The sequence below is a fragment of the Pongo pygmaeus genome, chromosome 7, assembly GCF_028885625.2.
Source record: "Pongo pygmaeus isolate AG05252 chromosome 7, NHGRI_mPonPyg2-v2.0_pri, whole genome shotgun sequence".
NCBI classification, from domain to species: Eukaryota; Metazoa; Chordata; class Mammalia; order Primates; family Hominidae; genus Pongo; species Pongo pygmaeus.
In genome coordinates, this window is record NC_072380.2 from 31,127,651 (window position 1) to 31,146,457 (window position 18,807).

At 36.2% G+C, this 18,807-nt stretch overlaps 1 protein-coding gene across 1 annotated transcript in view; it reads right to left on the bottom strand.

The window, feature by feature from the left end:
- Positions 1–4,747: 4,747 nt before the first annotated feature.
- Positions 4,748–18,807, bottom strand: part of PURG (purine rich element binding protein G) — a 37,086-nt gene continuing 23,026 nt past the window's right edge. Inside the window, exon 3 of the mRNA XM_054497955.2 lies at positions 4,748–4,904. Coding sequence (XP_054353930.1) covers positions 4,800–4,904 — 105 coding nt within the window. The 3' untranslated portion in view covers positions 4,748–4,799. The remainder of the gene's footprint in view (positions 4,905–18,807) is intronic.

Consider the following 18,807-nt stretch of genomic DNA (forward strand, 5'->3'; position numbering starts at 1 on the left):
ATATGTGCTGGTGGGTGTCTAAGGTAGAAAGGCAACTATGTCAATCTTGCATGCTAAGTGTAGTCAACTGGGAGCAGCTGCCAGGAGAGTGCTGAGTTGAGAAAGACTCTAGAGCTGTATCTGGCCATTTGAAATAAATACTATGGCCCATTTTTTTTTTTTAAGACAGGGTCTTGCTCTGTTGCCCAGGCTGGAGTGCAGTAGCATGTTCACAGCCCACTGAAGCCTCGACCTCCTGGGCTCAAGCGATCCTCCAGCCTCAGTGTCCTGAGTAACTGGGACTACAGGTGCATGCCACCAAGCCCAGCTAATTTTTGTATTTTTTCTAGAGATGGGGTTTCACCATGTTGCCTAGGCTGGTCTCTAACTCCTGGGCTCAAGCAATCTGCCTGCCTCGGCCTCCTAAAATGCTGGGATTACAGGTGTGAGCTGCTCCCAGTTGCTATCGTTTATTGGCAAGGTCTACCATGAGGATTAAAGGAGGAACATCTTGATCTTTCATTAGTCACTTCTGCTGAATTTGGATGTTCCCTAAATCTCTATTAAGAAGGGTCGTGGTCAGAGAGCTACTGTATGTAAAACTTTTGTTAACGATGAATGATATTTATAATAAGAGTGAATGATTAATGATACTTAATGATTAATAATAATGATTATAAAAAATAATAGCTCAGGCACAGTGGCTTATGCCTGTAATCCTAGCACTTTGGGAGGCCAAGGCAGGAGGATTGCCTGAGGCCAGGAGTTTGAGGCTGCAGTGAGCCATGATGACGTCACTGCACTCCAGCCGGGAGATAGACCAAGACTCCATTTCTCAAAAACAAACAAGCAAAATAATAACAATGATTATACATTAATGTAATGATATGATTATGTAATATGATTAATGATAATGCTTAATGATGAATGATATTTATAAAACAGTATTCTATCACTGAAAATCCTAAAGTGATACTAAATGCAAGATAATATGTGGCTTAATCACATAAGCAATAATTTTCACACTGAAAGATGGTGGGTCACATGGAATCTAGAAAAAAACATTTAAAGCATAAGGATTTGTTAGTGGTTTCCATCTCTGACTTGGGGTGACTGTGCTCTGAGCCAATATGCTGATGTGGTTATTCCTGTTTCTTGGCAGGTCTGTATCATGAAACCCATCATAACATGATGCCATTCATGAATATTAGTCATTTCCCTTTACCTGATTTTATGCTTGCCAATCAATGTTCTGACATTAAGCAGGTTTTAGAAGTAGATTTTCCAGCTGGGTGCAGTGGTTCAATGCCTGTAATCCCAGTACTTTGGAAGGATTGCTCAAGCCCAGGACTTTAAGACCAGGTTGGGCAATATAGGGAAATGCTGTCTCTACAAAAAATAAAAAATTAGCCAGGCATAGTGGCACGTGCCTGTGGTCCCAGCTACTTGGGAGGTTTAGGTGGGAGGATTGCTTGAGCCTGGGAGGTTGAGTGAGCTGTGATCCTGCCATTGCACTGCAGCCTGAGCGACAAAGTCGGACGCTGTCTCAAAAAAAAAAAAAAAAAAAAAAGAAAGAAAAGGCAGATTTTCCTACTGGAAAGAGAATGTGCTGACCAGTTGATATAGGTATTCTAGTCAGTCTAGCATTTGATTTCTTTCCTTTAAAAAAAAAGTCCTTTATAAATTATAAAATAATACAAGCTTATCACGAAATAATATTCAAAAAGTATAAAAGCAAACTTCAAAGTTCATTTCTCATGCACAGCTTCTTTCCAAGCCACTCTCTGGGTGTACCACTTTATTTTTTGTTGTAAGTTAATTGGTTTCTCCATTGAATATCTGATATTCAAGATGTTTTCTTTATGACCTTGTTTAAAAGGAATCTCTTGTGAATTCACTCAGAATGAACTAACAAAACTGAGTTTCTTTTTTTCTTTTTCTTTTTTACTTCTTCCTTCATCAAAGTCTTCTTAGCTAAAAAATACCCTGAACTTCCAAATACACAAAACTGAGGGCCAGCCTTTTCATTCAGTCCTTTTGATCTTCACGTGCCAGTGTTTTGTTAAGTCTTTTATGATGGGAAATTTGCTTCGCGAAAAGTGTAAGAGGAGAATAATTTGGCATAATATGTGTAGTGCTGAGTTCACTGAATTTCATGATTTATTCAGTCCTATGAACTACCACTCCCTTATTTTGTGTGTATTGTATTACTTTTTAGTTATTTTCCGAAAGTCTTTTCACCTCCCTTGAATCCCTGCCAAGGATAAAGTAGGAGGTAAGAAAAATAACTTTAGTCCTAGTGCAAGTCAGTATGCACCTACTTCAACAGTTTTTTTAAAAGATCGCATGAAGACAAATCTGAAATTATGTAGACTGCAGATTGGCTTATTATTATTATTGGCCATTTTCAAACTCAAAACAATTTCTGATGAGAAAAATTACTTCCCTAATACAAGTACTGTTATGCTTTTAGTGTACATGGAATTTATTATGAAAGATTTTCCTTACTGGAAAGAGAACATTTGGGTCTGTTTTTGAAAATGCTTTCCCATAAGGATTTAGGGAAAACACCTTCAGCATAAGGTCTCTAAGGGAAAATTACTGTTTTAGGAACAGAAAAGACAACTTACCAAAATAATGCTAATAATGCTATAAAAATGGATATAATTACGTAATTTAAAAAATGGTTTCACTTAGAGAGGGACTACATTATCTTTATAGAGGAACAAAACTTACAAAGTATATTCATGTTATTTAAGGCTGATAAGTTTTTAAAAAAATTTCGCTACTACCAACGAAAGCTGATAAGCATTTTTCAGGATAATCTTTTTGATGGGACAATGATGAAAATTAATACAGAAATCTGGTTGACTGTGGGTGTAAAATTAGAGATATTTTCATGTAGATTAAACAGATTTTTCTTCCAAAAGAAAATGTGCAATTAATTTGTAGCACATTTATTATTTACCAGTTTTCATAAAATGGAATACAGTTAAGGTAGTTACAAAAATATATTGTAGAAATATCTTTGGTGAGAGGCTGTGATTTAGTAAATATTGCATTTATTTCAGATAGTCACAGAAGCAAGCTTAGGGTTCACACTGGCACTATTCTCTAAACTTCACTTTCTGATGTTAGAAGTTAGACACAATTTAATAGCTATTTCAGGCAAAAATTACTGGGCCTGAAACTCCTTATATAATAAAGAACCATAGTAGTATGGGAATATCATTTCAGTCATCATACCTGCTAGATTCTTAGACTGATAGGTTTGATCATCTTCTATTTAAGGTAAATGATTGTTGCTCAAGGGGTGTTAATACATTTGTTTCGATTTTTTCTTTTCAAATTTTAACACTACCTTGAGTTAGGCAAAGTACCAAGGTCGGAATGCAAATTACCATAGTGCCTTTATATTGAATTTATCTCTGGCTTGGGAGAAACAGCCCTCTGCCCTCATGAAGATATTAGCAGGTTCACTTGGCCTTCTGTTGTGATTTAATATAGATGCAGAAGCTAAAAATCCAATAAAACCATTGCCATGAGTTTATCTATTATGACATTCTGGCATACGATGTCAGTTTGTCCTGGAAAATTCAAAATTAATTTTTTGTCCCTATTTTCATACATGAGAAGTGGAACTTTTAATATCAGCATATAGAAATGGCCTTTTCAATGTCATTTGAGTTGCAATAAAGGTTTTGAAGGCATACTTGCTTTCATGCAAGTGTTATCTCCTGGCTCAACCAGGTGATAAAACCTTATTAATAAATTACAATAAAGGCACTGTAATAGACTGGATTGGCACATTTTTGATCTTCTCAACTTACTTATTTCCAGTTCTGATAGGTCTAGTTTCTATAGATCCTACCTAAACGTGATTTTGGAAGCCAGACAAATTGCACTGAAATTTATAAAGACACCACGAATTTGGGGGCACAAATGATATAATGAAATAAACACAAAATCAACTTTTGGGGCCCAATAGAGCTGAGATGCTTTCCATAAAATAATTAAGAATCCAAACTAATCACACATATAAACAAGTTTATTAGATTGTCAGTGATACTTTGAGACAAATTCAAGTTATTTTATTTTACTTCATATAAACAGAGGAAGGGAGGAAAGTTCTAAACTTCAAGCTTTGTTCAGCATGTGTGCAGTTAGCATCCACAAAAGCACCATTGGCTATGGGAGAATTAGCACCACCGAATTTTAGGACCTAACTGTTAACATGCATCACTGAACGACTTGGAACATAAAAACCGAAGTAATACGTGGTATGGTCTATTATAAACAATACAAGGCAATTTATGATTTGTTCTCATACAGTACAATACAATCACAATAAATGAGAACCTTTTAAGAACAATACGGGACAAAAACCACCTTGCACCCTGTTAACACTAAAGCAGTTACAGATTTAAAAAAATGTTTCTGGTAAGAGGCAGTGGGGTGAAATTATCCCTCCCCCCTCAATTTTTAAATTCAGAGTTATATAGTTACATGATCTCTTAAGAAAGTATTTTCAAATCTATACGTCTCTCTACCTCAAGGCTGACAAATGGTGGTTTGAAAACGAAAGCTTGATGAATTAAAAAAAACAAAACTCAAAAACTGGATAGAGACGAAAGGTACTTCAATGTGGTGGAAATTATTCAACATAAGATCAGTTTGGAAATGATGCCAGTGGTGTTGATACTTGTCTTCCCTTCCGTGGAGGAATGTCAAGTACTGAGGCCTTGCATTCATGATGAACTTCAGTTCATTTCTTTCACCGAATGCCTTTATTCTGAGGTGTAACATAAGAGATTTATTCCTTATTCCTCAACTGTTTTTGTAGTATCATGGGGCTGTTCCTTATGCTTGATTTGACAACAGTGAAAAAGGTTGATATTCTCTCTGGATTTGGGGTAATTTGTGAGCTAAAGAAAAAATATTAATTTGAATTTAGCAAACATGAAGTTTTCAAGGGAGTTCCACTATTTTCACAGTACAAACCCATAATTAAACTCGTTGAAAACCTTTCTGTTAGAAAGCATGTAACAAACCCTCAATTTTTAGTTGTGTGTAGGCCAATTTTGGCATATTTGAAGCTACTGCATAAGAAATGTGTAATAAGGATTGATAGATACAGGTATATTCAGATCTCAGTGCATTGATGCCAAGGAAAATATAACTTTACTCACCAAGAGAAGAATATACCTTGAAGCATCTATGCAGACACATGAATCAATCATGTATCTGCCCACCTTCTAATTCTGGAATAGTGATAACAGGGTCATTTAGGAAAAAGTACTCAATTACAGTACGGCAGCAATTTTATGTTGTATATATTTAACAGCAAAACATTTTTGAAAATAGAAATCAGTACTATATGGTAAGTTTACAATTCACCATTTCTATATTTGTAATACATGCGTTAATTGGTTTTCCAAGTTTAAAAAAATCCCACTAGGACCAACATCTTTCAGAACAACAATCTGACATTAAACAAAACTTCCTAAGGAAAATATTTAGCATCACAGAGAGTTGAGAAACATCTGTTACTCAGCATCACAAAATACTCAATAGGTCTACACTGAAGATTGTTCATGCCATGACATTAACACACCTTTGGGTTAATAGATCTTATTTTTAAAAGAAAACAAAGAACCAAACCAAACAACTGACATGGAATTTGTGTTTGGTCTCCCCTTCACAAAGATAGACCTCTGATAAACTTGACTCCTTTCTGTATCATGTAATGATCAGACTGTCTATGAAACTGCATGTACATTTAGTAAAACATTTAAAATTAGAGATGGAAAAATGGCCACCACAGAGAATGACTTAAAGATAAGCAAACTTACAGAAAAATATGTTTTTGTAAAAGTGTACTGCCCCTCAAGCAAAAAAGAAAGTGGAGTTTGTCCACTTTGAAATAATTTTCTGTTGAAAAAATTTCTTGGATAAAAGCCTATCCTTATGAATGTCAGAAAGATGTTAAGGTTTAACTTGAGAGGGTTGAACCCTTTTGAAAAAATTATCCTGTGCTTTTTCTGCTGAACTAAATTCCTTGTATAAATCAAGTACTAATTTTCTGAAGAGGAAACAGCTATACACAGCAGCACATCCATGTTGATGATTTAAATTTGATAGTTCACCAGGCATGGCTGACTTGAGCAAAAACAAACAAACAAACAGATGTTTTAATGTTTTAGAATTACACCAAAAATCTCAACTAAAACAAAATTGAATTATAATGGACTGGCTTAATAATTATGATTGCCTTTACATTTGATCAACATTTCAAGACAAGGTAGTACCATTTAAAAGTGAGATTTAAAAATAAAAACTGTCCAAAAATTGTTCAATGAAAAAGTCTTCAAATTTTACAACATTTTAAAATCTCAAATTATTGTAGACTAACTTAGACTAACAGTCTTGTTATCACATATACTTTTGTTATTCTTGAGTTTTATTTCTGTATTGTTCATTGGTTATATTGGTAACAATTTTTCTGTTAAGTTACAATAGTTTGAATTAACACATTATACCATAAGAGGCTTTAGAAAAACATGTAACTAGGATAAATTTATAAAAGGATAAAGAATAATTTAAGGGATTTTTGACATATTCTATACAGACAAATAGCTAGTTCAAGGTAATAAAGTGCCTTCTTTTCCAGGTAATTAATTTATCATTAAAATATTTTAAGGCTTTATAAGAAACTCAATGCTATCAGAAGTTTGATAGCATATGGAGTTATGTTATTAATTAGCATTCTTTTGTAGTTCTTATTTCATGTAATCTTCAATCCATCAGGTATTAATATATTTTAATAATTAGCAGCTTAAAATTATAAACTTGAATTGTCGATTCTGAACTCATTTTGTGGGGAAAGCGGAGGATATGTAATTTCTAAATGCTGTGATAGATTCATGTTGCTTCTGAACAATATAGTTTATGGCGTAATATACAGCAGCCAATGCCCCTCAGAAAATTCAACAGAATATTTAATCCCATGGCAAACAGGGCCATCATTTTATCCATTCATTCATATATCCTGCTATCTTTACATTTAAAATGATCATGCAGGCCTAAACAAAAAGGGCCAGAGAAAACCTAAGGTAAATTTTTCAGGTGCAGGCACAATGAATATCTTTTATTGCAACAGTTTATGCATAATCTATATTGGTGCCAACACCTAAAGTTAAGCATTTATATTTATTTTTATTTTGCTTCTACTACCCATGGGTGCATGACAGTAAAATACTGGTAACCTAACAGAATGTATGTGTATGGGTATATATATATATAAAATAGCATACATATGTGATACTCATAATAATACAGAATTCTGATGCTTCCAAGTCTTGTCATTTCTCTTTAGGGGATATGGGTGTGTTTTAAGCACTTCTGTGTACTTAGTTGTCTTGGCAGCTCCAGAGTTTAGATAAATTATGACTATATGGACATCAACTACTCAATTATTTATGACCAATGAAAACTAATTAAAAAGTTTGAATATTCTTTTTCAGGAATACAGTTATTTTTATCAGAAAATTACTAAAATCAGGCACAAGATTAAGTGGTCATGATACCTAAAATATTCTTCTGGTTACCACTGGATTAATTTAAAATGGTTCTTAATTTAAAGGTTTTGAAGTTAGGGTAGAGGAGGACAGCTAAAACTCATTGCAAAGAACGGTTTAAGTTAAACATTCTGTGTAATTAGAAAAACAGGAATTACCAGTAGGAAAAAAGTGCTAGTCTTAAAATCGGGTTTGGTTTTGACTCTAAAGCCTAGTAAGAATAATTACTGGGAATTAGAAAAAAATAAAGTGGCATCAACCTTTATAATTGCACATTCCTTTACCAAAGTGCCACAAGTTGACAAATATTTTTCTAAAATGCACAATGCTACTTTTCAAAATCTAAATACATATACAGTTTTACCTTTTTCATACTGGTATAGTACAGATTCATACATTTAGCACAAATATAACCAAGAAGATGATACTTTCTAGAAGCAGTATAGTCTTTGTTTTTTGTTTTAAACAACTGTTAAGAGACTTTGTGATTATGAGGATTCAAATCCAAGTACTGTATAGTCAAAGCATTACCATAAAACCTGAAAACATCATGACAGTTTGTTTAGGCGAATTTTAGTAATACTCTGCCATGCAATGTACATAAGTCATATGTGTTCTCCTTTAAAATAAAAAAAACCACACTGGTTTAATTACGCTGTTTTTATCTATTTGTCTATATATACATCTTGTCTCCAATCACTGAAATGACAATATGTGTAACAATCAAGTTTTGAAAACAGTATTAAACACTGAGGTTTCTAGCCTTAACTGGTCATTCCTATAAAGTCCAGCCAAAATGTCTGATGCATGGGTTATTAATTTTCATGCTTCTATTTCTTTACTCTAAATAGAAACACTAAATGGAAATTTTCAGAGATAATATAATGACAAAAGGACAGTAGAGAACAAAGCACCAACATGTGGAACAAATAAAATAATATGCAACTCTGTGGAGGTTCTCCATCAAATTTGGCAAATCAGGGATGACAATAAAAAATGAAGATCTCTTACTCATGTAATAATCATGTTGATATATATTTGCAAATAAATGGAATGCACGGAAAGTTAAATTTTGAATATTTTTGTTGTTTCTGAGTGTGATAAAACCAGAGTTGCCTCATTATAAACTAAGATTCTCCCCACCTCAAAATTCTATTGTTCAGAGGAGAGAGAGAATGTAAGATTATGATTCTTTGTGACAGATGACCTGGGCTCTGCTACGCCACAGGCTAAACTCTGTGGTGTAGCGCCCCATTTAATTAGGGTGAAAGCTGGTAAGAACATAAAAGTACTAAAGTTAAAATTAGGATTAGTTCATAGTCAAAGAACATTAAATAACTGTCTAAATGGGTCCCTTCCTTGAGCATCTGAATCTCAGGTATAAGAATGACTACATAGAAGCATCTTAAAGACATGGCCCATTCTATAAATTCATCTTTTGAGGGTGTATAACAGGATATAAATTGGCATCCTCAACTTCTGAGAGAATTAACAAACTTTAAAAACATAACTAAAATCAGAAAAGATCAGGCATAATAAATCACTGATCACTCCCCCAAACCCAACATACTGGCAAGTTAATCACAGGATATTCATCTTATTTAACAAACCTTCCTACAGTTTCTGAGTATTAAAATATAATCTGTTGTTTGTGAATAATAGTCTTAGATAGTTTCAGCATTTAAATATTGGGGAAATACTTCCAATAAACATTGAAATACAGAAATTATTAATAGAAGCTGCAGATTTACAGAAACTTCATAGTATGTGTGATATTCCAACTATATTTAGCTCACATAATACCCAAAATAATACAACATTCCACAATTTATCTTGTTAATACATACAGGTATTTTCTTGACTTTGTAAAAGCTAGGCAATTGTATTTACCTAAAATAGCTTTTCCCTGGTAATGGTCCTATAGTGTTGACATAAATACTGAACATACCTATGATAATCATTTCTACCCTATAATTTAATATTGTTTTCTTTTATTCAGTTGCTTTGTAGCCCTTTTCATTTCCAAAATGCTTCACAACTAATTATAACAGTTATTTCTCACCATATCCCAATGAGCAAGGCAAAGTTAATGCATTGCTTGTGCAGTGGTTTGGGTGCACAGGTTTATAAAGATGTCATGTAGCTTCTCTGCTCTCTGGGCAGTTATCTAGCATTGTCCATGTTGTGAGTACCTATACTGCATGCTCTTTGGGGCCAAAGACTGGATCTTGTTGTCTGCTATATCATCCAGACACTGAGAAATGGTTAGCTCATACCACAGGCAAAATAAATATCTATTGATTTAATGAATGAATGAGAAATGAGACTGAGAAAACAGAACAAAGAACTTCACTATAACACTCTCCTACCCCTAACCCCCACAAAAAGCTGTGCTGGTCCACTTTTGCTTCACCCATACAATAGGGTAGGTAGTATTACTTGTCTTAAAGAATACGGTAGTATTACTCACTCTTGAAATGGTACTCTTGAATCGGGTGGTATTACTCTTGAATAGGGTAGTATTACTCACTCCTGAATCGCTATGGCAAAACCCATATGATATGTTTTCCAGAGAACCAGTGACACAAATGACTATTACTACAACTACTTCTAAAACTCTGAATTACTCATCTTTACCTTTGCCAAACATTTAAATTAAAAGTTGTGCATCTGGTAGACTATTCTTTTCTTAAGCTAATTCAGGCATAATGATCAAGGAAATAATCCTCATAGCTGCAATCATTAACATGAATATGGAGACTATCAGAGGGAATGAAAAGGCAGTTATACATATACACAAAGGGGATCTGGGGACTACTAGTTCTTCATTGTTTTGGAAATTAGGGCAGGAAAGCTAAGACCTGTAAAAAGATAATAATTATATTGAACTATTGAATACTGAGAGGTAAGATTTGATGATGTTGAAAGTCTCTTCTAGCTCTAAAATTCTGTATTATGCTAACTGGTTCTTCCTCTGATAAGATGGGAATCCGTACAGTATTCAAAATATATTTTCTTTCTTTTTTTTTTTTTTAAAAAAAAAGGATAGTTAAATCCAAAAAGTTTGATGTTTTGGAACTCTTGAACAACTGTATTAAACATTTTCTTTAAACCACCATTACTCCTTCTTTTGTAATGATACCATGTAAAATATTTTACTTTATTTTTATTTTTCTTGAGACAGCGTCTCTCTCTGAAGCCCAGGCTGGGGTGCAATGGCATGATCTCGGCTCACTGCAACCTCTGCCTCCCGGGTTCAAGTGATTCTCCCGGCTCAGCCTCCCAAATAGCTGGGATTACAGGCACCCACCACCACGCCTGGCTAATTTTTGTATTTTTCGTAGAGACGGTGTTTCACCACGTTGGCTAGGCTGGTCTTGAACTCTTGACCTCAGGTGATCCACTTGCCTGGGCCTCCCAAAGTGCTAGGATTACAGGCGTGAGCCACCGCGCCCGGCCGAGATCTCTTTTACCTTTCTAACATTAAATGGATAGCAGTGTTCATATTCAAGTGGGAACAAAGACCATATCCTCATTTTTTCATCTGGAACAAACATTATCGGCAGTTTAATTAAAATTAGTTACTACAACCAAAACGATAATGAACCGTTTAGAGACTTCAATTCATACTTTTGAGCGATTACTCAAAAGCACTTGTCAATCTTGAGAAGATATATCCTTGAGGCTTAGTATGACAGCACTGTGAGTTGCCCTTCTGGGTTAAATTATACCAACAAGATTCTCTCGGTAATTCAAATGTAACTGCTTTTGTATGAGAAATGACTTAGGCCAAATTCTACACTAAAGTAGGTCATGTTAAAGGGGGATTCATTTCAGTATTTTTGGAATTATCAGAAGGAAATATGAAGATGGTAAAACAACTTATGAACCTGAAGAAAAAAGTAAGTATGATGGGGAAAAGGAAAGCACGTGTATTTCAGTGGTAGGTGAAAGAAATGAGAAAAGCAAATGAGAAATATTTCAAGAACGGGAATAATCTGAAACTTTATCAGTGTTCTCTCAGTAATCAGGCTATATTTCTTATTTCTTTTGGGTACCATTATTTTTTTTTTCCCACTGAAGTGATATAAGCATTATAGTACTACATGGCTACTTTTTTTCTGGCTGAATAATTGTATAAATATAGAAAACTGGCCAGGCACGGTGCCTCACACCTGTCATCCCAGCACTTTGGGAGGCCACAGTGGGCAGATCACTTGACGTCAGGAGTTTGAGACCAGCCTGGCCAACATGGCAAAACCCCATCTCTACTAAAAACACAAAAATTAGCTGGGCGTGGTGGTGCCCACTTGTAATCCCAGCTACTTGGGAGGCTGAGGCAAAAGAATCGCTTGAACCTGGGAAGTGGAGGTTGCAATGAACCGAGATCGCCCCACTGCACTCCAGCCTGGGTGACAGAGCAAGACTCCATCTCAAAACAAAAACAAAAAAACAAAACAAAACAAAAAACCATACTAACTTTTTGTAAAAGTAAGAAAGTGGCTGTTGGTATGTGACAATGTTTTGGGATCTCTTTGTGCTCCTGCAGCTCCTTATTTCAGTCTTGAAGGTGAAGATGGTAAGAATGGGGGTGGACTAGCCAAAGGCCAGCTCAACCCTCTCCTTTATTATATCAAAATTCAGCCACCTTTTTGGTAACTATAGAATTTTCTTGAAAAAGACAATAAGCAGAAAGTAAAATTTCACCCTTTAGATTTGTTGGTACACAATTTACTATGGCTCCCCAGAATCACAGTATAATCTTTGCTTAAATTTACTGCCACTCCCCAGAATCTCAATGAATCTTTGTATAACATGGCAAACAATTTAATTAGGACTTTCAAAAGAAGAAAAATGCAATCTGGATGCTGCTCTTACTGTATCTACTCTTGTTTCATTTATATAATATTTGCTTGGAATTACAGATCAAAATGAGTTTCTAATAATAAAACTGAGTTCATCAGGTCTATATTACATAATTTTAAGAGGGCATAAAAGCTCCTGAAGCATCATCATATTGATAAACAAGTAAAGCATTATTTCCAGCACGTTTTGATAATGGAGATACTACAAGAAAAATATCCTTGGCTGGGCACAGTGGCTCACGCAGGTAATCCCAGCATTTTGGAAGCCCGAGGTGGGTGGATCACTTGAGGTCAGGAGTTCGAGACCAGCCTGGCTAACACGGTGAAACCCCATCTCTACTAAAAATACAGAAATTAGCTGGGCATGGTGGCAGGTGCCAGCTACTAGGGAGGCTGAGACAAGAGAATTGCTTGAACCGGGGAGGCAGAGGTTGCAGTTACAGTGAGCCAAGATTGTGCCACTGCACTCCAGACTGGGCAACAGAGCAAGACTCTGTCTGAAAAAAAAAAAGAATATCCTTAAATGGGATTATTTTTCAAACTAGTTTCTGAAGTCAAAGCAGAACTATAAAGCGATGGAAACAGTAATAGTTTTACAGCTATTACAATTGCTGATGTGAACTCAGGTTCTGTTTTTAGTAATTTAGAGTCTTCCAAAAGAGTAGCTCTTGATGCATATAACGCTAATTAAGGTGGGAGAGTTGTTCAGATGTTAGAAGTACTGTCACTTAATATTAATATAAGAGGGTATTTTCTCCCCCTGCATTCTTACTACAGGTTTGCTGCCATGATTTTAATAGTAGTTATGTGTCAATCAAGATATTCAGTGACGATCTGCTTATTTCTTGCCTGTTTTAAAAAAGTATCATCAGGCAATAAAAGAAACACTCTACTGACAGACTCAAAAACATGGACAATCTCAAAATTATTATGTTGAGTGAAATAAGCCAAACAGAGAAAAATACACACAGACCAGGTATAGTGGCTCATACCCATAATCCTAGCACTTTGGGAGGCCGAGATGGGCAGATCACCTGAGCTCAGGAGTTTGAGACCAGCCTGGGCAACATGGTGAAACCCCATCTCTACAAAAAATACAAAAGTTAGCTGGGCGTGGCGGCATGTGCCTGTAGTCCCAGCTACTTGGGAGGCTGAGGCATGAGAATTGCTGAAATCTGGGAGGTGGAGGTTGCAGCGAGCTGAGATTGTGCCACTGCACTCCAGCCTGGGTGACAGGGTGAGATCCTGTCACCAAAACAAAAAGAAAAGAAAAGAAAAATACATGCAATTAACAGGGGATTCCAGAATACACAAAACTAATCTGTGGTGATAGACATCTGATGAGTGGTTGCTTTTGGAAGTCAGGGTCAGCGGAGTGTTGACTGGGGAGGGGTACATGGGAACTTTCTGGGGTGACAGAAATGTGTCTTCATATTCATCAAATCTGACTGAATGACATGCTAAGATCTGAGCATTTTATTAAGTTATATCTTAATAAAGATGTTAAAATGCATTATAATGAAACACAACATTCCTTCTAAAGCATCAGAAGTTGCTTAGCATTTTTCTTTTTTCTTTTTTTTTTTTTTTCATTTCAAAACTTCTCCCTTCAAATCACCACACAGAGAACAACATGCCCTGGAAAGGGATTCATGACTAATTCTCTATGGAGGACACGGGTTTTATATCAGGGGCTACTAGTGGAGCAACAGGATACCACCAGTAGAGAAAGGAGACTGACGCACTTAAAACTTACAGGTGGGAAGGAAACAAGATTTTACCTTATGCCTCTTGGTGCACAATCAAGTGTATACCTGGTCTATCACACTTCAAAATCATGTCGAATGCCAGTGTCTGGGAGCCTAACTTATGACTACCTTACCACTTCAAATCTAAGGGGCCACTCCTTCATCAGCTTTAAAGACGTTACATTCAGAGTCAAATAGCCAATGAATTCCCAGTTTCCTACAGAAATAACTTTATTACACAACCTGACAATTCTAAAAATAAATAAGTGAGGAAATTCTATTGGTTTTGAGAAGAAAACAGTAATGACCTCGACAGAATTTATCCACGTCATGCCAAATTCATCTACAAAATTAAAACTGTCATCAGAAGGCTGGGTGTGGTGGCTCAAGGCTGTAATCCCAGCACTTTGAGAAGGCGAGGAGGGTGGATCTCAAGGTCAGGAGATCGAGACCAGCCATGGCCAATATGGTGAAACCCCGTCTCTACTAAAAATACAAAAATTAGCCAGGCGTGGTGGTGGGCGCCTGTGGTCCCAGCTACTCGGGAGACTGAGGCAGGAGAATAGCTCCATCTCAAAACAAAAACAAAAACACCCTATCATCAGAAGTCAGACAATTATTTATCTAATTTACTTCTTCTTGTAATTCCAAGTGAAACCCACCAAAGGCTTTTGCTGTCCCAAATCCACCTATAACATACAAAGACATCTAAAACATGTAATTTTACTATTCATTATCATCTCCACCTTAGGTTAGAGGGGAAAAACAAAAATAGTGAGCAATTTCCCTAGTACAATGCTGGGCCTATGGGAGGAACTCAATACATATTTGTTCACTGAATAAACGAATGTTCTCATTCCCCTTGAATTGCCATTTCGTACCTCACACAGTGTCTTCTAACTCAACATTACACATTCAATATGGTTAAAAAGGAAAAGCATAGGCACATACTTAGGTTTTTAAAAAAATCTCTGAAACTCCCAAGCCACACATTATATTGCTACTGCTATTATGCTATTAACATAAAAATTGCATAAATATATCTTGACCCAATTGTAAAAATGATAAATTGATACAAGACAACAGATTCTTAGCTATCAAATATTCCTTTTAAAAACTCAATTAGTGACACTGAAGGACATTATTTGCCTCTCTAGAGTGAACAATAAAAAGTTTTGGGATCAACAAAAAGGACAGTCATGTGCTGTTTCATGTAAACATTTCTGAGGACGAGAGGAATCATTAGTATTAAAGGAAAATAGAGTTCTAAGAGCTAGATGATAGAAAAAATATAGTTCAAATATGAAAGAGGAAAATCTCTGTATTAAGATGGTGGTCTGGTAAAATCTGTTTTATGACAGTCACTGGGGCCTAAATTATAATGGTTCTTTACTATCCTGAAATTGAAGATTAAAGTGTGATCAACCTTTAAAAAGCTATTTTTTTCAGAGTCAAATGACCCATTAACATAATCTTATAATAATGGTTTCAACTTGAAAATAAAGAGGTGAGAAAACTCTTCTAGTTGAAGAATAAAAACAAATATTCTGAATGACGCCTATATAATCTCACTGATTTTGAAGCAAAATCAGTTTAATCAGAAAAACAGACACTGAACAGTGGAAGTACCACTTAATAACGTCTAGTTCAAGTTCTGAAATGACTAGTTAAATGATGTCAAAGTCATGCAAATATTTTTCCTACCTCTTGTAAAATGAGGGTGTTATATTACCCCCAAAGACACCTTCAGGCAAAAAACGATCAAAGTCGATGGTAGATCTAGACGAGAAAAACTGTAGGTACTAGGAAATAGGTGAATGTAATACTTTCAGCGCTGCAGCAACTGGTCCCTCAATCATGCAAACAGCCTAATGATTATCTTTTTTTAAAAAAAGAAAAAAACAAAGCTGTTCTGATTTCCTCCAGGAATAAAACTATGCTTCAATTATTCTCCAGTCTGTGGATAGTTTACTCATTTTCTTAATGGTGTCTTTGGATGAGTAGGAAATTTTAATTTTGATGGAGTCTAATGTATTGTTTTTTTTCTTTTATAGTTAGTGCTTTTTGTTTCCTGTGCAAGAAATTTTTGCCTGCACAATTGTGCACTTTTATATTTGACCGAAAACAGTTTCATGAGATTATAAGCAGCCCAATTCCCTTGCAGCTGCTACACCTAAAGGTTCCTATGGTAAAAGGAGGCTCCCTTTGAATTTTGCATAATGTTGTTATACTTTCCAGGGAACCATCCATTTCACGGGTTGGGAAGAATTAATAATGATGTTAATTAATATTTGTTAAATGCTTTGATTATGTGACATTTTGTTAACAGCCTTATGTACCTGAAGGCATTTAACTTTCTGTTTTTTGAGATGGAATCTTGCTCTGTTGCCCAGCCTGGAGTGCAGTGGCATGATCTCGGCTCGCTGCCACTGCAACCTCCGCCTCCTGGGTTCAAGCGATTCTCGTGACTCAGCCTCCCGAGTAGCTGGGATTACAGCTGCACACCACCACGCCTGGTTAATTTTTGTATTTTTAGTAAAGATGGGGTTTCACCATGTTGGCCAGGCTGGTCTTGAATGCCTGACCTCAAGTGAGGCCCGCCTTGGCCTCCCAAAGTGCTGGGATTACAGGCGTGCGCCACTGCGCCTGGTCGCATTTAACTTTTTTAAGAGAATTCTGGCTGACTCTAGGTTCTGTGAGGGCAGGGAACCTTATGTTTTGTTATCAATATAATCCCCTGAACTTTAAAGATTGACCAGCACATAGTAGGTGATTGATAAATATACAATGAATGATGAATGAATAAATTCTCACAACTCTATACAGTTATATAAACTGCTCCAAATTTCACAATAAATGACAGAATTTGGACTTGAACCCAGGACTGGCTGACACCAAGGTCTGTTCTGTTTACACTTTATACTAGGCCACTGAGATTGCCTGATAACTTTAGGGGATCCAATACCTAAAAATACAGCTGAAATTACTGCCATTGCTTAAGGGGGTAGAGGAAGTGGATTAAAGTCACTTGTTTCCTTCTCCCGGCAAAAGGCAAGTGTGGAACTCCTATTAAGCTCCTCTATGATAATCTTAGCCATATTGATCTGACTTTTATAACTATATGATAATTTGTGCAGATTTAGCCAATCTGAAACTTCTATGGCCATAAATACAGAAACAGAATAATTCGGACAGGTGCAGTGGCTCACACTTGTAATCCCAGCACTTTGGGAGGTCAAAATGGGTGGATCACTTGAGGTCAGGAGTTCAAGACCAGTCTGGCCAACATGGTGAAACCCATCTCTGCCAAAAAATACAAAAATTAGCTGGGTGTGGTGACATACACCTGTAGTCCCAGCTACTCGGGGGGCTGGGGTGGGAAAAGTACTTGAACCCGGGAGGTGGAGGTTGCAGTGAGCCGAGATCACACCACTGCACTCTAGCCTGGGTGACACAGTGAGACTCTGTCTCAGAACAAAACAAAACAAAACAACAACAACAAAAACCACCAGAATAATTCAATCTGCATGTAAGAATTCAGAATTTAGCCTGCTAGTTCCTCAGTGATGCTACAAAACCATGGTTAACTGGGAATATCAGGGAGCGAAGTCATTTACTTAACAGCAATTCCTAGCTAACAGTATGCTTTTAATCCTATTGAAATGGAAATATTTCTAATATGTATTATTTCGATTTTCTGCTTTAATAAATACAACATAATAAACGTGATTAAATTTTGCATTCGCAAATGAGAATACTGCAGTGCTCTAGGGCCTTCACTGTCAACAACTGTAATCATGGTACTGATGCAGATGAAGAACAGTGGGTTCTTCAGTTGGTTTCATAAAAACCTGGATCATTCCTTTCAAAAAGGTTTCTGAAAAAGTCTGCTTCTAACTTATCATGTGGTCATTTATCTCTTGTTCATAAGCATGTAGAGGGAAAACCAGCCTAGGAAACATAGTGAGACCCTGTGTCCACAAAAAATAGGAAAAATAGCTGGGCATGGTGGTGCATGTCTGTAGTACCAGCTACTCAGGAGTCTGAGGTGGGAGGATCACTTAAGCCCCGGAAGTCAAGGCTGCAGTGAGCCGTCACTGCACCACTGCACTCCAGCCTGGGTGACAAAGCAAGACCCTGTCTCGAAAAAATAAAAAATAAAAAAAAAATAAAAAAAATGGAATGCAAGGAAAAGATTTACTCGCTGTTTAATTAACCAAACTTATTATGCAAATGAAGTAGTTTTACCTCTTAAATCCTCTAAACTATATCACTTTTGGAGGGCTATTCTGCAGTGCAGATGCCATGACAAGATTTGGGTTAACAGGTGAGGAAACGTCAAGTTCTGGAAGGTTAGCTAAGGTGGGAAGCTCAGGCGGGGAATCTTAAGCACAGAGGACAAAGGCTCAGAGTTTGAGGCAGAGGCTGAGGTCGGCAAGCAGCTGGTGCACAGACATGAGCACCAATGTAATGAGCTGCTAGGTCTTCTGCCAGGGCCAAAACCAAGAGTTTACTGAGTGCAGAATTGAGCCTAAAGATGTGATGAAAGCAACAAAATACCTAGAATGCATTTCAAAAAAAACTCTTTAAATGAGCTATAAACATACATGCTTAATTTTGCCAAATTTTGATTTCAAG